The sequence below is a fragment of the Poecile atricapillus genome, chromosome 1, assembly GCF_030490865.1.
Source record: "Poecile atricapillus isolate bPoeAtr1 chromosome 1, bPoeAtr1.hap1, whole genome shotgun sequence".
NCBI lineage: Eukaryota > Metazoa > Chordata > Aves > Passeriformes > Paridae > Poecile > Poecile atricapillus.
Window position 1 is genome coordinate 6,588,210 of NC_081249.1, and position 23,211 is coordinate 6,611,420.

At 37.1% G+C, this 23,211-nt stretch overlaps 1 protein-coding gene across 16 annotated transcripts in view; it reads right to left on the reverse strand.

The window, feature by feature from the left end:
• The window catches only part of KDM6A (lysine demethylase 6A), a 150,833-nt gene that overhangs the window by 90,852 nt on the left and 36,770 nt on the right, over positions 1–23,211 (reverse strand). For all 16 annotated transcript variants that reach the window (XR_009280243.1, XM_058861499.1, XM_058861517.1 and 13 more), the window contains exon 4: positions 13,989–14,038. Coding sequence is in view for 15 of the 16 variants with exons in the window: in XM_058861499.1 (XP_058717482.1) it covers positions 13,989–14,038 (50 nt within the window). In the remaining variant the exon portion in view is untranslated. The remainder of the gene's footprint in view (positions 1–13,988; positions 14,039–23,211) is intronic.

The window sequence follows — 23,211 nt, forward strand, 5'->3', positions numbered from 1 at the left end:
ACTCAACATACAAAATTTATCTTCTATTTTAAAATACAAATATTCACTTTCACTTTCAATCATTAAAATCATTATACCAGCCCCACGTCGACAACTTTCCCATGACTCTAATATACACCAATTTACATTTATTTTCTTACATCAAAAATGTGCGGTTTTTATTTTCCATCTTTTCTGAAGATGTGATTACTCTACAGTGTAAGCTGAATCTACCTTCTTATTTAGAGTAACACTTTAAAAAAATACAGCTTTCTTACACTGTCTTCTAAAGTCCAGCTGTCTATTACCAAGCAATTTCAGGACCATTTCTCAACTGCAGATATCAAAGATGAAGTAAGTCACAGCCACAGAAAGACAGTTCCAGGCCACGAAGTCAATGATGTGAGCAGCTTCATAAACCTGGGATCATCACCTTGTGATCACTCAGCAGATCTCAAAATGGGAGGGCAAAATCATCCTACCTGGAAATTATCAATCTCTTTACAGCACTTTGCTTAACAAAAGAAGAAATCTGTCTCTCAAATCTACCAGAGAACAAGAACTAACACAGGAAGATTTTGGGAATTAAGGGTACATAAGTACTGCTCTGCTGTAACTCCCAACACAAAATACAAAAAATTTACTCCTTGGGAGATAAACCACGGCCATAGAATGCCTGCTCTGATAGGGAACACAGCAGGCAGGAACCCTAAAAAAGTCTCTTCATCATTAACATCAGGGTAAAGAAGAAAACACAAATTTGTTTTCTGGAAGGTCCTATTTGTGCTTGATGTCATGCAGAAGCATTTAGGATAATAAGTTTTGTGATACTTATCTCTTTTTAACATGTTTTCAGTATTATATTTGATCCAGTTCTTGAACTCAAACACATCTACTTTAGGATAGGCTTTAGGTAGACCAGGCCATATTTAATTGTTTGAGGTGGTAATTAATTACTTATCTAATTCTACCACATTCTACTTCTCAGTTTCTCTTAATAAAAAGCACTTTTAAACATGTTTAGTGTCTTCACTATGTATCTGGCCTCCAACACTTTTCAAGTCTAAAATTCAGATTCTTATTGGTAAATGAAGAGAAATCTCAGGCTAACAATCTGTTTAAGTTCTGTCTTATTTACCTGCACTTAAGTGAAGTGGGAGTTTCTGTATCAAGGATTTTGCCTTAACCTGCCTTTATAAGATCTGTGACTTTCTTAGACACAGCCACCCCACCCTTCATTCTCTGTTTCTAGAAGCCAAATCTACAAAGTGCCTCAGGAGGAAATCAACGCTTCTCGATTTACCTGGGTTTGATAGCCCAGAACAATGAATTTTTCATCTCAGACTTGACTGACACAGCACAGACAGGAAATTTTTTTCCACTTAGGACAGAGCAATCCCATGTCAACACAGCAGATTATTTGGGACATTCTTCCCAATGATTACAAAACTGTTGACCACCTTCTTTTCACAGCCAGAACAATGAAGATGCTGCTCCAATACCTCAGTGATTCCCTGGGTTCCAGACATGTAATAAAGTCCAAGCCCTGGCACTTGCTCCTGAGCTTCAATCACTAAAACGTCTCGAAACACACACATCTCCCTGTCTGTATGTACAGGCTGTAAGACTAAGAATACACACCCAGAATTCCAGGGGAAGATAAAAAATTAAGGTTTCAGGAGGTTAGTTAACTGGGAACGCAGAAAGATGCCACAGGAATTAGGAGCAACATGTCTAGCAAAATAGAATTAGGAAAACCACTGTACAGAAGCATGTAATTCCAAAAATACCAGTTGTGTTCCTTTAGAGCCATTTTTATTTTGTACTGTTTTTCCAATCAGCATTTAATATTTATTCTCAGTTTAAGAAAAGTTGCCTTCCTGTGACAGCACCCATCTGGGTTTTTCTTGACCTCACATGCAGCATTCATCATCTGTTTGCTTCAGTTGGTTCTCTCTCCATAAAAGACAGCATTACAGCCATGGTGACCCAGGAGAGACTCTGAAGTTCTGTCTGACAACAATGCACAGGGAAGAAAGTTTAGTAGAGAAAAAGGCTTACACTCCTCTGAATCTCCCTCATCCTGAGTGAAATGAAGTGCCTTCAAGACAAGCTTTTCTTACATGAGTCACACAGACAGAGGGCTCTGTTTGCCCAGATTTTGAGATCAAAACCAGAACGGAGACAGGATTATAATGCTCCATTATGAACTAGATGGATGATTTCATTTATATTTCTGTATTTTTATGGATTTCAGGGGGAGAAAAGAGATCATGTACTGAAATTCTTGATTCTTGTATAGCTTCACAGAGTAATTCTTCTCCAGACAACATCCAATGATTGCATTCAATCAGAAAATCATCCTTCCTGTGCAGAAGGCACAAACTATGCCAGTAAATGGAAACACAGCTACCAGAGGTGATCCTGGAGAGATGGGACAGGCTATCATACAATTCAGAAGTAACACTGAACTTTTAAAATTGCTGTTGCAGTTACATGTAACTTCATTCCCTTTTCTATCATTATCTTAAGCCTCCCCCTGGCAAGAATACCATTCCAACCTCCAGTGATTTGTGGTTCAAAGGTTTCTAAGGGCAAACAAAATGTCTTTGTCTTTAATTGCTTTTAATGGATTTTTCTTCCCTGAATTTGTTCAGCTGCGTTTTGAAACAATTAAAACTGTGAGTCTGCAGCATTCTGTAAAAGTACTGCAACTTTCCATACAACCAGAGATACAAAACCTTCTGGAAGATGCAGCAGGCATGAATTTCCTGCAGCAGCTGACAAAGAATAGAAAACACAGAAAATACCAGTAGGCCTTGTGTAAAGACATTCCCCCTTCTCTGTCACCCCTATGGGTTTCCATCCCTTACTTTAACGAAAGTATTCCAGAATTATAATTAACTTATCATCTTCTTCCTGTCTAAACTGCAGATATGACTGAAACTCATATCCATTTCCACAGTGCTTACCAGGACTGGAATCAGATTTTCCAGCTTGTTTGCAGAAAAAGTTAATGAAGTTCTGATTACATCACTGAGATATCAGGAATCAGATCTGTGCCTGATCCTAATGATCAAGAGTCCAAAAGGTACATAAATGAAATGGAACCCAATATTCTTCAGGAAGAGAGAAAACAAGACCAGAAGTCTTTTTGGAAAACACGTTAAACAGCATCAATATAGTTATGATGTCTGCTAACACAGCTTTATTGCTGTTTTTCTGATGACCCTGAGAATTCTGAAAAATCTAAATCAATGTCTCAGTAAGAGAAATACTAAGCAGAACTTAATGCAAAATTGAAGACTGAATGAGGAAAAAAGGAAAAATAGTTACATTTATTTCAGAACACAATCATGCTCAAACACAAATCTAAAACCGTTTTGAATTGGCTTCCTTTTCTTCAAAGCATGAACTTATTTGCCTCACACAGGCTACTCACAGACTCTTTAAGGAGACCCCAAGCTCTTTGTCCCCCAATCTTCCCACCTGCTGCCTTCCCCATCTATTTGCACTGGATCCACTCACACTTCCACCACTCCTCTCCCACCCACACCCACCACATGGAAGAGGCTGAATCTGCATCCTTCAGAAAAGGAGGAAAGGATGCAAGCTCAATACTTTAATTAGGTATATGCTTGAAAAAGTATTTTAAAAAAAGCGCAGAACTGAGATGCCAGTTCCGGAGAGAGCAAATTCAAAAACACAGGATTTGCAAAATAAAGCAATTATTTGTTTCTAAAACTCAGCAAACATTTCCTCATTTTAAAGAATGGAGCTTAAAATGTAAAAGAACCATTTCTGAAGAAAAGCCATTCATTAATGGGACACTTTATCATGCTACAGATCAAATAGGAATCTACAAACTAGAAATATGAAAACCAGGGTGATGGGTTTTGTTTTAACCTTTTCCTTGCAAGGAAATCATACAGAGTACCAAGTTACTGTGCCATTACTGTGGCTTCTGCAAACAACAGCCTTTTGAAAAAGCACCACAAGCATTTCCAAAATAATTGTTTATATTTAGAAAAAGAGACATTTGGTCATTCGATGTTATCAACATTCAAGTATTATTCCTCTCTGCTGGAGATGCATTCCCTGTTCAAGTCAGAATGTTCTATTCAACTAAAAACGTCTCTCTCTGAGCATTCTGAATTGATGAGTTTCTCCACTGCCACACTTCAGCACATCTAATATTTCAGCATCCTGAATCCTCATCCCAGGGACTGAAGAAGGGAAGCATGCTATTAATCTAAATACTAGCACATGAATGATGACAGTTTTTATTCTGCACAAAGGAAACTTCTGCAGCAGGAGAATTCAACGTGAATAAAAAGCTTTTCTGAAGAGACTTTTCCATCAATCCTGACGGTACCTGTGTTATTTCCACCCAGAGTGTTTGGGCTTCTAGACAGGGATCACATACACAGAGGGACAAGAGGAGAATTCCTGCTGAAATTCCAGGGTGAAGTCCCCATTAGAAAATGCAATGAACATTGTTTGGAAACAAATGCCATTTTCAGGGTGAGGGGAGAGTGCTCCCTCTGAGATTCTGTCTCGCCTCCTCCTCCTTCCGATCCCAACAAATTTCTCCCCAAGGCACATTATTTCCTCTTTAACATCTCAGTACATCAGATTTTTCTTCTGAGTTCTTATAAATCTATTGATTAAAAGGCATGAATAGCTTCATGCACACTAAAAAATAAAATCAGAACTGCAGACATTGAAATCCTCTATTTTTTTTTCTAATTTAGGGCAAATTCAAAGTATTTCTAATTAGAGTAACATGAGTGCTCCCGAAAAATATCTAAAGCTTGTTGGGATCCAAACAGGTACATGGGGTTTACATGCAGAAGGAGATTCCTTTGTTTTGTGTGATGGCAGTTAATAGAAAGAGACATTTAAAAAAAGCTAATTTAACAAATTTATCATGAGGTAAAAGACAACATGTCAAAATTTATTAATTAAATTTGCCAGTCATATTACTTTTAAGATTTTATACCACATCTTTATACCTTTCAAGGAGAAAGAATACACCCTCCTGTCATAATTTCATTGCATAATTCATCTAGTAAGAGTTAATTATTACATCCTTGTATAATTTTCCTGTACACACAATTGGACATGCTGCATTATTTGTCTGAATTAACAACTATCATGTTTTGCTGGGATGAGCTAAGAATTCTCTGCCAGAGGGACCAAATTTCAGACACACACATACCCACACCTCTGCCACAATACACAAAACCCCAACCTGTAACTCTTAAGATTTATTACTCCTTAAGAAATACCTTGATAAACATATGTTCTTTTCTAAACTAGATCAGTTGTGCTCTCCTCTTATTAAACAGCATGAAATAACACATTTCCTTCTTAATCTTTCTTGCTGGCATTAGTTTAACATATTTTATTAAAAAAAAAAGATACTTCTTTCAACTTGTCTGCTTTACTGACTTCCAAAAAATTACATTTATTTTTAGCATGCAATGCTCAAACATCTTTTTCTTAAACCCAAATACATTTATTAATTTGCTGTATTTTTGTGCATTTTATAGAGAACTAAGTCTTATTGGCAATACAATCTCATTACCTCTCCAGCATTCCAGCATTTCCCTTTATTTATTAATAAATTTCTCTGAAGTATTTTGAAGGCATATGCCTAATTCTTTTACCATTAAGAGACAGAATTCTGGTCTTGATAAACACTGTTTGCATTTAAAAATTCCAATTTTTTTCATGTCACGGATTAATCACACTAACTGAACACAGCTATGGATTTGCTGACATAACCCCACTTACAGTGTTACCAGATCTAGCAAGCATTTCAATAGAGAAAAGAGATTATAAGGTACACAATTCACAAATTTAGCCCTTCATTTAGCAGTCTTCATACTCCAAATTTCTCCTGAGTCTTTTTAACAACTTTTCTCTTTTCCAGTATCTTCTTAAATGCAATTTCCATAAACCATGACATACTAAAGGGACAAGCTCATGATCTAAACATATTAATAATCTTTAAAAATCTGTCATTACAAAGATGGTGTATCTGCTGCATTTTATTTTTCCCATTCTTTTTGTTTTGCCAGTAGATCTCAGGATCAAAATGAAATTTTCACCAGAACTGCTCTCATCCACTGCACTGCCAAAACCTAATTATTATGGAAAATATGCTCTCTTCTATTTTTTATCAGCATTTCAGTAAAAGACTTTGTGCACTTGCTAGATCCTTTATTACTGTAAACCCCTTTATTTTGTGTCAGTAAATTGTTAAGCTATCTGCAGTAACAGCTACATACATTAAGAAAAAATATCTTTGTTGTTTAATTACTGAGAGTGAAGTCTCGATCATCTTAGCTCACCTTCCCCTTGCCAGGGGCTCTCCAGCAAGGTCAGGGAACAAAGCTCAGTTTTACCAGTCGAAGCACTGCTACTGTCTTTTGCTCCACTCTGAACATGTCTAATTTTTATTATCTGATTATCTAGCTCTCTGAGTGATCCTCAGTGCTTCACACTCTTTCTTATTCCTTCCTCAAAACAGAGGCCATCCAGGCCCTTTGATGGAGAATGATACTGGGCTCCTCACCTGAACACTTCCTTGGATTATTCTTTTACTTTATAATCTGTCCCAGCATGCCTGGTGAATTTATGACACAGAGGTTGCTGTTAGGGAGAAAGCTGGCAAAAGTCTCAGTTCAGATCTCCCACAATCCACTCTGGTATTATTCTATATATACACCTTCCTCCCTTCTCCCCATATGCTCTTAGCCCTAAAGTTTGTGTTTTCTTTTCTCATTTCCTTTTCATTCTAATTCTCAGCAAGGCCAGAATTTTCCTTCCCCCACATCCTGCCATTCTTCCTTCTAGACACATTTTCCTCTTCCTCGTATTATTTATTCAATCTCACTTGACCTTACAGATTTTTCTTTCCGCAACCTTCCCCCTCCCCTTTTCTGCTTTTCTTTTTATGGATGCGATCACTTCCCATCCTGTATTATCACACAGTATCAGACTCAGACTAGTTCCAGACTGCTTTCCACAACAGTCTCCTGGAAAATGCTTATCCCCATTAAATCCCATAAAAATGCTTTTTATCTCCATTATGATGACCCACTCTCATCAGTATCTAAAAATTAGGACAAAATTATCTCTGTTTTTCATTTGCTGTTCCATAACACATAATATCATCATGCTTGTCTCCCCCTTACAGTCTACAGTAGAAGTCTTGAAAGTATTGCTTTTCAGTTGTATTTTATACCTTCTCAAAACTAAGCAGAATGTCTTCATCAAAATCCTTCAAGTGAAAGAACTGAAATCCAAAAACTTGTTTTAGTCACAAGTGAGGGGTGGCACAGAATCCCATGTGCTTCACTGACAACCATTTTAGTGTCAGGCAGAATTAAAGAGCATAGAGAAGGTATTATTAATATCTTCATGCTTCAGAGACATTGTATATTTATTTAATTACTGATTTTAGTTTCCACTTTCTGATGCTCCATTTCCACTTTCTGTTTATTCTATTCCTACCCTATCACTGTGATTTGCAAATCCACCCTGAATTTCAGGTTTTTAATGTACCCATCTGTAGGTCACTGCTGTATCACCCAGTTCCTTTTGCAATGTCTTCATCTCAACAAAATTCACCTTCAGTGAGAATTTTTGAAATTTGCTTTCCTGATCAGTTTTTCTTAACATTTCTCCAATTAAGCATCCTCTGATCAAAAGGATTGGCTCTTTTTGTTTTTCTGTAGGTACTCTGTATTGCTATGGGGGAATAATTTATATTAAAGCCTTTTTGTCTAGTTTTAAAATGTTGTTCTCAGAGGACCCTTAAGGGGAAATATATCTTTTTATATGAAATATCCATACTCTTTAAAAAAAAGTTTCAAAAACCTAAGGGCTTGAATAAAAAAGCAGTGTTCACGAACCATCCTACTTCTTCAACTTTTGTTCCAGCAGCGTGTCTGTTCCAGCAATTTCTACTGATCCTGTACAACTGCACTGTTTCAATTAATCCAAGCATTTATATCTAATTAAAAAATAATGAAATTTTTGATGAATTCTGTTTAAAAAACTACTTGGCTTTTGAGTTTACTGCAGAAAATAAAACAGTTGTGAGTCAATGAAGTGGAAAATTGCTGTCTTATAGAGGATCTCCAAGGTGCAAAATGTTCTCTTATTTGCTGTTATCAGTATGTCTAGTAATTGCTTTTTGTCCAACTGTTTATAAAGGGAGAAACAGACTTACAGTCTGGAGAAAAAGAGACAGCAAAACAGACAAAATTAAAGAATTATGGTTTTTTTAATTATTTTCCTATTTTATGGCAGCATTAAGGAAACATACCAAAAAAAGATAAAAAGTAGAGGGATGAAAAAAAGCTGCATAAAACCATTAAAACACGCAACAGGTCACATTTGAAAACTAACATCTGTGGTCTTCAGTTACTTTAGCTCTTTGGAACAAAAAAGCCTTTCTACTAATTACAAGGGTTTTAGCCATAAGCTTGAGAAATTTCTACATAGCTCTAATTATAGAACAGCATTTTAAAATATTACCTGGCACTCAAATACACTTCAGATCAACATAAAAAGGAGTGTTATAAAATTGCTTTCTGCAACAAACCAACAACAGCACAGACTGAGATCACATCCCTCTTCCCTGATTAGCACCCACATACACAACTGAATTTTCCTTTGGCATTTGGCTTTCTGAAGAGAATTTCATGTTGGATGATTTTGGTGGATTTCGGTTTGGTTTTTTTGTTTGGTTGGTTTTTTGGCATTTTTTTCTCTGTATGGTTTTGGATTCTTCTCTGTTTTACAAAGATTACCTGAGCAAAGTGAGGGGAAACTCTCCTATTTGTATACATATAACCAGAATTTTATTTTCAAGAACAATTTAAGAAATAAATATGAAAAAAGGTAAAAATTTAGATAGTAATTCATTCTACTGTCCACTAAGCATAGGCAGGAGAGTACCAAACAGGTGCTTTCCAGAACTAAAGTAACCCCTCACCTTGCTGCCAAGTTATGGGATTTACCTCCCCCTTCTCAATTTCTCTATTTTTTCTTAACTAGACCATGCAGTGTTCTACAGTATAGCCTTGCAACTGCAAATTCAGTTTGTACCACACTTGCACTCTGATGTTCTTAAAATCTGCTATAACACAGAAGCAGGTCTTTGAAAACCCTTCCTGGGGTTTACCAAACCTCTTTGATGTTTTACCTTGTCCACATAAATAAAATCTTTATTAAAAAGAAGGGTGATTAAGGCCATTTTTGTAAAACGATAACGAGTTCCTGACAGATTTACTTTCCTTCTAGGCAACTTTCCAGCAAAAGTCAACAGCTAACAAGAATTCTATATCTGAATTCATGTTGGAGGATATAACTCACTAATTAAGTGTTCCTTAAACATTTCAAGGAACATTCAGACTTTCTGACTGATCCACTCCAAGCACTGCTTGATAAAGATACAGCTGAGTGTAGCTGAATAAATTGAGGTCTCTTTTCTTTCTCAGGCACCCTCAAATGAAGTTCTACCATCCTATTCCACAGTAACATCTTCCTTGAAAAAGAAGTCATTTTCACAGTAACATCTAACATTTTAAGATGCATTTCTAAATGCTGTGCCTTGTCAATCCTTCAACTTATTCACATATTAATAGAAATGTTCACATACCTGCATACCCCCTCTGTTACTCTGACTAAACACAATTTTTAATAAAAAAACCTTAAGCCAGCAGGGTGTCACTCTGATGAATTAACACAGAATAATGAACTTCAGCACTGCTGTTGTCATGTTCCTCTTGTCCACAATCCCCTGGATTTAAAAGTGTCTAGAAATCTTCATTCCCCAAGCACAAAGCTGTCCCTAACAGATGCTCAAACACTTCAGAGAAACAGCATAGAGCAATTTGTTGCTCCCTAACATAGCTGTACCAAGAGGTTTTATTTATTCGAACTCTGTGCTGCTACAACTGCAGGCACACAATTCCTACCTGACAATATGTCAACATTCACCTATCTGCAAAGGCCACAAACACTCTTTAATCAAGATTATCAACCAGACAAGGGCTGCAGCAGCAGCACCATGCCTAAGCAGAGATCTAATTGAAATACTGGATAACCAGGCTCTTCTCTCAGGAACTCTCCCAGGAATCACTCTAGTGAGCACTGACACCTCTCGGAGCCCCAGATCTGTGGAACAGGGTTTCTTAGGTCTCCCCTGCCCTGGACAACTATGTCAGTGCAACAGATCCAGATGTTTTATACACTTACACTCAATTCACTCACACAATGGAATTTCTGTAGGACAGCCCTACCCAAACTCAGGTGTTATATAAAAGAGTTCAGTATGATCAAGTCCATTATAATACAGCCACGAGATGATTAAAATAACTTCCTACAGGTGCCAGATATCTGCCATCATGTTTGGATAAAATCAGGAATATCTTACTCCTTTGCTGAGCTTCTAATCCTGCCTCCTCAGAATATGTCAAAACTGATAATCATGGCAGACATTTACACTTGATATCTTTATTTTCCCAGGAGCATCAACATCTACAAACTGCAGTTCTAGCTGTTGTCTCCCTCTCCTGAACTGCCCTTTGTATCCGTTCATCCCCCACAGTCCTCCTCACCTCCCCCAACATGTTGACACAGGGGAGTTTTAAAAAGAAATCAGAATGAAGTACATTGCACAGAAGGGAGATTTATTTTAGCATAGGCACATAAGAAGAAACATTGAGAGAACTACTTGAATACAAGAATGAAAGTCAGATCGGCTTTTATCCAACTTGAGATATTTACTTCACAAGATTTCAAGTCAAATAATTTTCTTTTTTAAATGTAGAGTTAAGGTACCACAGTGTCTTTGTAGTCAAAAATTGCAGAAACTCAATTATTTTGCAGGACATTTTACACTGACCCAAAGATTACAGCAAAAAATGGTCTATTTAGGAATAAGCGGCATAATGCAACCCAACACCTTCAAAACCATCCATACAGGTAGCTCCTTGAAAGGAAATAATATCTCATCAGCACAGAGGGAGTATTGATCTGCTAAATGGCAAAATACAGCATCTCCCTAACCTTTCACCTTCACTGCTGTCACTAGAGTATATATCTAGAATATTTTTTCCTAAGTGTTTTTTCCTTTTCTTTTTGTTCCAAACGATCAACACAATGCTTACTGTAATAACAACAAGACAACTCATGCATCAAATTCTGCCAGAAAACAACCTGGCTGTTTCAGACCAGACCATCAGAAAAATCTATGGGGAAAAAAAGAAAGTAAAATGCTTTTTTCATGAAAGGAAATATAGACTGTGTATCATGAAACGAACAATGCATGAAAATAATGCTCAATTACCAACCCCATGCAACTCTAAAAATCCAAAGTAGCAGAGAGCAAAAATACCTTATAAAATGAGGGCAAACTACACCCAAAGCAATCTGAAAACTCTCATGATTTTTCTGTAAGTTCTCTCTTTAAAAACCAAAGCACATAGAGGATACTTATTCCAACCACGTAAATTTGCACTGCACGACAGTTTGTAATTTCAGATAAACCGCCCAAGTTTAAAAGGCTGTTCCTGTCTGACTTCAGACCTGCCTTATATAATAATCTAGATGTGATTCAGCACTCTCCAGTTTCCCAGATCTTTCACACAGCTCCCCCCACAGCTCACAAATACCACCCTTTCTTCACACCCCTTCTCTCTCTTCCTTTCTTTACCACCACAAATTCCAACAACTTAACTGATGACACCCGGCCCTGTCAAAACTAAAAACTTTAAAAAAACCCCAAAAAAACGAAACAAAAAAACTTTTAAAAAAATCCACAAGAGTAAAATAAGGAAATATGACTAGTTTTTTGCCATCTGTATCTCTTTGGGGGGAAAAAAAAAAATAAAATCACTAAGTAGAACAAAACAGCATAAAAGTGTGACCAAAAATACACCGTAAACTTACTATTCCTGACTAAATGGTTTCTTACAGATACAAGGCATTAAGGATGACAAGAAGCAATAAATCCTCTCAGTAGGAGGGAGGAGGGGAAGGTCTTTCTCTAGACCCAATCCAGGCAGCTTCCCAATACCAACACTAGAATAGATTCATCACCCATTAATAAGATTAAAATATGATCCACCTCTGATTTTTACCACTTTCAGTAACAAAGTTTTTAGCTGAAAAATGGTTTTGGACTTTTTCAGGCTTTTTTTAATGAATATCAAAATTAATAAAACCTCCTAAGACTATAGAAAAAGAAACACTTTGGGCTACATGTTTTGAAGGAAGCTCACAAGGAGATCCTTCTCAGGGGACGCCAACCTTGAGAAAAATTACTGGTTTTTTGGTTTCTTCTTGTTGTTGGGTTGGATTTTTAATTTGTAGAACTTGAAATGCTCTTTTGTCAACTGCAAACAATACTCTCATGTTTGCACCTGGAACTGTTCAATATAATCTCTGCATGGTAGAATTCTGGAGATATATACAAGAAACAGGTGTGTTAAAATATCACAAATTGTATAGAAACAGTAATTTTATTGCCATCAGTGCTCTTGAGATGAAACTGCAAAAAAAGTCAGAGTTTACATGTATTTTAACTGCAGATAATATTCTGAACCACATTGAAAACAACCTATACCTACAGAAATATATATAATCATTTTCATTCCACCCTGAGCTGTGAAAATGCAAGGGAAATAACTTAGTAATCACCTACCACTTATTTCAGTAATGAGCCACTGGAATAAAAACGAGAAAAAATAATTCCAGTAATAAACTATTTAGACATGCTTAACAAGAAGGAATACAAACAACAGAAACCATTATAATTTATTTTTAATTAATTGATCAATTTCAACACTTATTTACAGAAACCTTTAAAGCAGCTCTCCAAGAGCACGCAAGAAGAACATATAAACGTTTTTATTGTTGTAATCTTAAAACTGCAAGGGTTACTCCTGGAAAAACTTTAATTCCAAAATGGCTCAGTCAAATATGGCACTTGCACAACTCCTGCTGGAGCACGAGCTTTACAAGGCAAAACCAAAAATTTCCCTAGGATCCTCCAACTGGAGCTCTCCCATATCTGCTATAAATCACTTATTCCAGTTCACTCTTCCACCCTTAATTTACCCTGCCTTTCTCCCCATCCTGTGCCCAAATGGGAGAAGTTGCCACAGTGTTTTTCAGAGCATTGTTACAGTCCCTGTAAATGCAAAGAACACACAAAATGTTGTTTCTCTAATGCCATCTATATGTAGTACCAAGAGCTCTTCCTGAGCCCACTTTATGTGAAAAATGCATTTATCCCCACTTCTAAGGAAAACAGCTGCTTAAGACCACACAAGTATCTACTGTGCTACGTGCTTTCTGCACCTCTCTCTCAATCAGGAGCTTCAAATTATTTCATGTGACAATATACCAATGCTGACTATTTCTGACAATGCCACTGCAAGAATTCTTTCAATTTTATTAATCTAAAGTCACGATACCTCTACTTACAAACACAATACCGGCAAGACAGATACAGGATCTTCTCCTATCTGACGTAAAAATGTTATTTAAAATACTGAAAAGGACTTTAAACAGTTTTGTGTCTGTGGAAACAAAAAGCAACCTGAGAACATTTTTCCTATTCCCCGTCCAACGCCTGCACAGCAGCTTTCAAATGGGTCTGCTTCTCTCCATACACATATCCAAATATCTGTGCTGCATAAAAAAACCCCTGAAGTAATGGACAATGATGGTAAAAAAAATTATTTTAAACTTGTCACCTTAATTGAGCTGCTTTTTCAATATATGACTTGAAGATTTACTTTCACTGAAATGTATAATGGATTGCACATATAGATGAACATTTACATTAAGACTGAATATGCAAAAAAGTAATTGCAGGTAGATACTCCAAACTTATATTGAACAGAATCTACTTTAAAAATTTGAACATTTACAGCAACACATTAAAAACAAAAAAAAAAAAAAAAGGAGCATATACAGACCTTCCAGTAGTCAGATTGTAAACTGTAGTACCTCTGGTATGCAGATAATGCTGTAGGAAAGAAAAATGAATGTTCAATTTGTTTTGTTTCATTTTCTTTGAAGAAAAAGATAGAAATCCTTAAGAGTCAAATACACAACATTAAAATGATAAATGGTTTAATAAAAGTAACACTGCCATGATAAGTACACTGTTGTGGGCAATGCATTCCTTAAGATTATAATTTTGTTTTATGAAATGTCAACCCAGAAGTATATTTATTATTAATCTTAAAAATGTAAATCAAGCAATATTTTAAAGAAAACCTATAACGAAGAAATAATTTGAAATTTTGGGATTTTCATCTTGGACAAAGCTGTTGTAAGATTTAAAAATTTAATCATGTAGCTCATTTACCATGCTCCCTGATGCCCTGTAATTTCTGAAGAACTGGTGAGGAGGGACATACAAAGAGAAATCAATTTCACATGGCCTTTCATTCTGAGAAACAAAAGCAAGCAGAAAAAAAATAAAAGCTTACATTTTACTCAACAGCCACTGCCAAGACTAACCTGGAAATCAGCGCTAAGAACAGCTCTGTTCAATAGAATATTAGCTTTACTTAGCAACCTATTTCTCCAACCACTGTTCCTGCATCCCTCTTCCTCACTAAAAATTCTGGGTGATTGATCTTGCCCTTGGGCTAACCAGGCCACCTTGGACTAGAACACCAACAGGCTTTACTTTTCTCTAAGAACCATAAAAATGAAGGAACTAGAAACCATAAAAAATGAAGCATTTTAAGTAAAGATTCACAGCAGTAACACCAAGATACTGATTTTTCAAGTGTTTGCTCCCTAAGATTTAAGAATGGAAAATACACAATGTGTGGAAATCAAACAAAAGAAGAAAACTCCAGCTTTGGAAAACCATAAGCACTGAACAGATTAAAATACAAGAAAGAACAACTTGTACTTTAGGTGCAGCTTCATTTCCTGTAAGTGCCATGGATAAATCATGTCCATAAATGTTACCACTCTTCAATGTCTGTTTTGCATATTCATTTTTGTAACTTGATGAAAGTTCTTGTGCTTAAGTGAAGATCATACACATAAAGTCAGAGAACCTCTGCACTCATCTGCCTATGGAGACTCACAACCTTTATCTGGAAACAGACACATGCTGATCCATACCCATGAGATGCCCCCTCCCACCAAAATGTTTGTGAAGCCAATTTCTAATTCTGATGTTATGAACTGTGGTTTATTTAGACGTCCAGATTAGAAAAATGAACTTAGAAGAACACTCATTGACCATGCATTATTTACATGCAATATATTTAAAACACTTACATGCAACTCAGACAAACAAAATCACTTAAAAATCTGATCTTTCACAATTAAAGAACGCAATTCCTCCTCCAACCCCCACTTCCCCCAGAATAAAACCCAAGCTGGTACAAACTGAAAGGTATAACTTCAGTCTAACAATGTAAGTTGAAGAATGTTAAAACTAAGAATATTTTAGTCACATTCTGTAAATATGTTTTAAAAGATTTTCACAGTTAAGATGAAATAACATCCTACTCCCCCCACAAAAGTCCTTCTAGATTCAATTTCTCTCAGGTATCATTAATAAGTTTCCAACAAAAAGGAGTAATTATCTTCTGAACACGGTAATGACTTTGCTTTCCCCAACAGGAACATGCACATGCACTATGAGACAGTTTTCTAATACATCACATCACAAATAAAAGGAGTCTTTTTCTTTTTATTCAAGCAATACCTATCCCAATTTTAAGGGTTAAATATATTTCAAATACTCAGGTCAACAGTACCATATTATGCAAGATTCAAGAAACTGAGAACTTCTGGTAAATTTTTTTTGTAAAGTAACTACTGCAGTCAACTATAGAGGGGATGTGGATAAAAAGATGAAAAGAACATTAAATACAATACTAGGGATATATACTGGGAGAATGAAAGGGAGAACATTTTCACTGTAGATGTTAAAAAATATAGGAAGTACCCACACATCCATTAAAAAGGAGAGCTGGAATATGCTTACCTATAGCAGTTAAGGCACTGCTAGTAAGTTTATAAAATGTCAACAGTATTAAAAAAAATACATAAAATAAATGGAAGAACTTAAAGAGAAAGAATAGGAAAAAACAAAACAAGAAGAAACTTGCCCTGAAAAATCCTAACACCTCCATTTAAAATAGGGAAGTTATTACAGAAAGGAGTCTTTTGCTCCATGACATTCTACCAGTTTTCTTTAAGAAAAAGGATGTTTGGCTGCGATTTTCTTTTCTAACTCTTCCATTCTTCAATAAAGTTCAGCAACTTCCCACAGGAACAGCTGAAGTGATCATTTAATGTGCCAAGCTCCGTTACAATTAAAAACAAGCACATGGGAAGCGTGGACTGCTGAAGTCTATTTATGTTTACGTGATAAGAAGATAAGGCCTCCATTCTGAGGAGCCACATTTCCCTTCCAGAGGAACAAAGAGGACACTTCAGTCCTCCTCAGTGTCTGAAGTGCCCAATCCTCCTGGTGGGTTCAGAAACCCCCAGGGATCCAGCCTGTTCTAGGCTAACAGTATTCTCTTTCTACTTAACTTCTTGCAGATGAAATGCTAGAATTCTCAAGGGATCTGCTAAAAATGCATGAGGATGAATCATGGAGGGTTCCCTTAAACCAGAGCTAAAGGTTCCTTTCCTCCTCAGTGGAGGAAAAGTGTTACCATGCACAATTTCAGTATTATCAGCGCTCAACTTACACTGAGTTACCTGTGAAATCTGATTTTAGCCCCTTTACAACTACACAGAATACCTACATTAAATATCTGCTCCACAAACACTCAAACTCTGCTGAAAAGGATTAAAGGAACAGAAAAAGAGAAAAAAATAAAATGTTCTTTTTGCCAGAGCCCACATGAAATATTCCTAATCAAGCATATCCCTAAGAAGAATCTTGCATATAAGATGCCAGAAATCAAATTATGAAAGCAAGATTTTTGAAAAGCTGAACTAACCTAGATATAAAGGAAAACATGAACCATAAATTTTGAGCTCTATTGCATTTCAGAGGCCCTGAGTGAGCCACCAGTAAGCAGATATTTATCCTAAATTTTATGGTGTAGAAACTAGTACCTTATCAAAAACCTGTACTGTGGAACTACAAGCAACTTCTCCCCTAAAATTAACTTTGTATCTATAGGAAATAAGTGCAAATACCTCAAAATACAAACCTTATTCTAAAATTAAAAAAAAAAAGAACAACTGAATCTGCAGAGCCATAAGGATTTTACACAAGTCCCTATCTGTCACACAGGCTGTGCTTTATCAGTGTTATGATTCTGAGTGTAGGATGATATTCCCTGGTTTATTAAAAAGCAAAAAATCCCAGTTACTTGGGTCATGCAGCACATTAGTAGAATTTTAAAAAGACAAAAAATACCCAAACAAACAAAAAAAACCCCCAACAAAAACTAAAGGCTGCAATATCATTTTGCACCTTTACTTTTCATCCAAGACTAGTCATTCCAAAGTGAGACAATTTTTGTCACAAAAATATTCTATCAACTACTGGCCCTCTTTCAACATAGGGTCAACTCTCATTTTTACAGATACAAGTGAATTACCCCATTTCAGTTATAATGTCCTTCTTAAACATTATGAAATGAGTGCTTTGAAATCACTCTTAGGCACAGCAGGATTCTGCAGACAATCTTTTGATTAGGAACTTACTATTGAGCTTTTTCAATTTAAAAGTTTGCCACCGAAATTCTTACACATATGGAACTGTATAAAGACAATAAAGGACATAAAAACCTCTTTTTTCCCTGCATGTGAAACACTCATGAGCATCCAGAAAATGCATGTCCAGACTCAAAGAACAGGACTGAGCATCAACAGCAGGACAATGCCTCTTGCCTCACTCTCAACTATATTTTGTAGTCAACCACAGAAAATTCTTAAAAGCACAAAATTGACAGACCACATTCAGACACCCAAAACAATACTCAACAATTGCTAAAAGCAGCATTCAGTTACCTATTTCCATCCCTCTGCCCTTAATTTCATTTCTTACTCTATCAGTTTATGCTCTTGCTATGAACACCTCTCTCCAAAACCTGGCCATGTATATTATTTTCCCAACAGGTTCCTCATGATCATGTTCTTGAAAACCCTGTGAGTGGCAGACAGCATTTACCATCCCCACCAGAGGAGGGAACATGTACACCCCAAAGCTCTACACAGCTTTTCAAATCAATCACCATCTGCTCTATCGCTTGATGAAAATATAATGTTTACCTGAAATAGCTCTGAAAAGCAAAACACCACCTTTCTAAAAGAATTGCAACCCTTGAACAGTAAATATGCTCCTCAGTTCAGAATCTGTCTGTAAACCTCAGGCCCCCAGTGCAGAGCTGACCCTCCATGAGTTCACACACTCGGCATTCACTGGTTTCCTCTTACAGGTTTTTAGTCACCCAGAACTACCCACTTTGCAACATGTATGGTTACTTTAACCCTGACAGACTTTACTATGTGCCCCTAAGAGTTTGCCTTCCTCTCCTACTATGATAGGACAACCAAGGGACATGTCAGAAGCAGACCATGTACAACACTTGTTCCTTATTCCCCCGTTTAAGATTTCTTGTTATCATATAGGGAATAAAAAAACAAATTTGATTTAATTAACACTTATGTGGTTTCAGGATTTTTTTTAAATCTACTTAATTTCATAGGATGTTGGCAACATTTAGTTCCAGCAGCAAGATAAGACAATCTCTCCTTGTATCCAGAATCTAAATACTTGACCTAAACTAACAAGGAAGGTGACAGTGGAGAAGAAAAATGTCTTGACTGAGTGACAATCACCCATCTGTCACCTTTAGCACATTTCATCACAAATCATTCAGTCACAGAGGATGGCTTTTATGATCTACTCTAACAAACCTACTTTATGACACCTTAAAACTTAAGAGGCCTTCAAAGTGATGCAAACAAGGAGCAGTTTGAGTATTTTAGTGCTTGAGTAAGAAGAAAGTGAACTACATACTAACACCATCTAGTGGTACCTTGCAAGGCTAAAAGTGACTAACACAAAGTTTTGGCTTGCTGAACTTAGAAAGAGCAAGCTTTAATTTGATGATATACCCTGGAAAGAAAAATTTAATACAAACCAAAGCTCCATATTGGTCTGTGTAAAACAGTATTTAATTCTTAAACACAATTATTTTTAATTTAATTTTTAAACAAGCACTAGTATTTCTTAGTGCTTATCTGATGTGAAAGCTAACAGTGAAATAGAAAATTAGCTGAAGAACTGCACAAGGGAAGATTGGAAAGAGCACATCTCTTGATTTAAATCTGACTGCTTCCAGGAAAAAAAATCTTCATTATACACCTAAGAGATATATGCAGGTTGCAGAAATAGCTTAAATATAGTACAGGTTTTACCCACCAAGGTGTTTTAACCTAGCAAGATGAAAACTGCTCTGCCATAAAATTAAAGACATCAAAAGTTGAGAAAATTCTAAGGTTGAGCCAATGGAATTGGCTTTGCTGGGTAAACACTGGCTGGATGGCCAGGTTCAGGGAGTGGTGGGAAATGGAATTACATCCAGGCAGTGGCTGGTCACCAGGAGTGTTCCCCAGGGCTCAGTGTGGGGGTCACTCCCGCTTGGGATCTTCATCAACAACCTGGACAAGGACATCGAGGGCTGCAGTTCAACAGGGCCGAGTGCTGGGTCCTGCACTTGGGTCACAACAACTCCAGGCTGGGGGAAGAGGGGCTGGAAAGTGACTGGTGGAAAAGGCCCTGGAGTGGGGGTCACCAGCTGGATGAACATGAGCCAGAGGGCCAAGGAGGCCAATGGCACCTGGCCTGTGTCACCAATGGTGTGGCCAGCAGGACCAGGGCAGTGACTGTCCCCTGTACCGGGCACCGGTGAGGCCACTCCTCAAATCCTGCATCTACTTTGGGGCCTCTAAGGACAAGCAGGACATTGAGCTGCTGGAGCACGTCCAGAGATGGACAATGGAGCTGGGGAAGGGTCTGGAGCAGCTGAGGGAGCAGGGGGTGTTCAGCCTGAAAAAAAAGGTGCTCAGGGAACTCACTGCCTTCTACAAACTACCTGGAAGGCAGCTGTAGTGAGGTGAGGTGTCAACTGGTCTCTGCTTCCAAGCAACAAATCTTGACAGGTCAAACAAAATGGCCTCAAGTTGCACCAGGAGAGATACAGATTGGATATTTCAAAAATTTCTTTTGTGACAGGGTTGTCAGACACTGGCACAGGCTGCCCAGGGAAGTGGTGCAGTCACCATGCCTGGAGGTATTTAAAAGACATGTAGATGTCTTGCAGTGGTCCAGTGGTGGCCTTGGCACTGCTGACTTAATGGCTGGACTAGGTTATCTTAAAGGTCTTTTCCAACTTCCATGATTCTAGGATTCTGTAATAACCCAAAAAAATGTGGAAGTGAGAGCAGCAAAATGCCACGCAGGTCTTTTGTTTTAAGGCCTCAGGCAGATGCTGCTCTCTGTTTCCTCCAGAGATTTGTACTCTAAGTACCAAAGAGACAATCAAAGAAGCCTGAAGCATGACTTCCTTTTAACACAGAATGAAGGTTGACACACAGAAGCAACACAAGCATAGATTTAAGACATAAAAATCATCAAATAGTCCTCTAAGAAATTTTATTAACAACTCCACATCCTCATCTGGAAATGTAATGCAGCAGCAAAGTGGTGTGAAGCCCACTGTCCCATAAAAAATTAAATGTGAAAGATATACAAGAGTTTGACAAGTTCACAGTTAAAGAAATCCTTTGGAACTTGAACGCTACTAAAGTCTTAAAATACTGAGAACCAGTGAAGAAATCCAAAAGATTCTCATCAAGCTCAAAAACACTTCCAAGACTGTATTAAACAAAAAGTGTACAAAAAAAGTGTAGCAATTAAGTGTTTATTTAGAACACTGTCCAAAGTGAAAATTTTCAGACAACCAGTCAAAAACATGGTTCTGGTATATTTTATAATAAAACCATTGACTGCTAACCTCTGCTCCACATACAAACAATTTATAAAAAAAATATTTTTATGTTCTAAGCTTCCTTCTTTCTACAGAAATTTCACATAATGGTTTAAACCACCCAAAATTAAACCACCCAAAATTTATCTCGTCTTCAGGTTTCTGTTAAACAGCTCTAAATAGAAGCAACTCAAATTCTACCAGTTAGCACCAGTTACAAACAACAAAATAAACCTTAAACCTAAATATCACACTTATTTGAAACAGTCATCTCTTCCTTGACTCATTCAAGCTATTTCATTCATTCTAGTTCTTCAGGACTCATCAGTAAGACAAGACAGCCCAGCAGGAATCAGCACAATCCTGTCCATGCTGTGAACTTCTCCCTTATATTTTATAAAATTACCGCTACTAGGCTGCACCTCAGAGCACAGCACATGAAAATGCTTCCCAATAACAATACTTCCTTTCAAATTTCTGAAAGACGTTAACCACCACAGAGATATTCCCTACAGAGCTGGAACTGTAAGTACAAAGGAACACATAAACACTGTTGAATTTGGGAGTTTCTCACAACCAAACAACTTTACAAAAGATCAAAGTGTTTAAATTTTGGGTTTAGGTTGCATTGTAATAAAAGAGCTACTCAATTTACATTCTGGGGTTTTTTTTTAGTACAGTTTTAAATGTCAGATTAATGATTACTAAAAAAATGTCCCTGAACTAATGAACATTATCTTATAAATAACTCTAAATATTTTTTATTAGTATTTTTGATGAAGCAGTCACAATCAATAATCAAAATAAATACTGCTAAAACTGTTCTGACATAGAACATTTAAAAATGAGATTACCACTTGAGTACAACAGTAAGAATTATTTCAGTATAGTGTTTATTGTGTTTTAGTAACTGTGACACAAATAATTCCACGTTTTTCTCAAACCATTCATTCATTAACAGCATTTTCTACTTCCAGGAATTTTACTTAGAGAACAGCAATTCAAGGAGGCAAATTATTAAAGCACATCTCCATTTGTGCCACTGTGAGCTGTCCTCCAAGTCACAGAATGAACACGGTCAATGCATGCGACCCTTCTGCAAAATAAAGCTCCCTAAGGAAAACACAGATTATGTCAATTCACGAGCTCATTAAACAGCAGTCAATTAGAACTCAAGTCAGCTAGAACCTAAACCTTAAAACATCACTATCTGCATTCCTTATTGCTTATGGAAACAAGCCATGAAACTCCAACTATTGGTAGAACATGTGTATCTTTCAAGCCCAGAGAACAACAATTTGGTAAAAGTCATTTGTTTGGAGCAATCCAGCAGCAAACAGTTCACAGGTCCACACCAGAAGTCCTAACTGGATTCAGCCATGCTCCCAGCATTCAAAGGCCTCCATGACAACTCATCCACCTCCTCCAGCAAAACCCCAAGGCTGAAGTTTCGCATTCTGGGGCATCTGCATGGCATTTTTGTGTGGGGTTATTTTTCAGTCGGATCAGCTCCCCACACAGCTGCAGGCTCAGCTGTGCCAGCACAAAGAAAGCAACCCACAGACACGGGGGTGCCACTCAGGGCATGCCCAGGCAACAAGAGGTTTGGGAACCTCCGAAACAATGCAACAGCTGGGGAATAGCTGCCTTGTCAAAAATATAAGGAGGAAGAATCAGATTAGAGTTAAGAAAATTTGACTGAGGAAATTAAGTATTTTTCACCAGGAGGAGTCAATGTTCCCATTTTAGGAAATCCCAAAGTTGAATTCTGATCAGTCACAATCAATACAATGAAAGCTGAGTGCAGAACCCAGCCTGAACATGCAGGCAAAGCTGAAACCAATCCATCTGCAATCTTGGTGATAATTGTCTGAATACAAGTCAGTGTCTCGCTAGATTCAAAATCTGCAAAAAGGCTGATCCCTTGCATAGGACCTTCTCCTACCAGCATCACCTGATAACTCCATTCCAAGGCTGCAGAGAAAATCCTTTAGCTATAGACAGCAACTCAAACTTACTGCATTTTGGGAAAACTGTAACCTGCAGAGCAGCTTCACATCTTTTAAAGGCTACCAGTGGCACTGATACTCCAGTCTAAGCACAGGTACAATACTGAGAAGAAATAACCTCATCCAGTGATTTCTGATGTGAACTCAAATCTTTTCTTGGAAACAAGTACTTCTTTTTAAAGAAGAAAAATAAA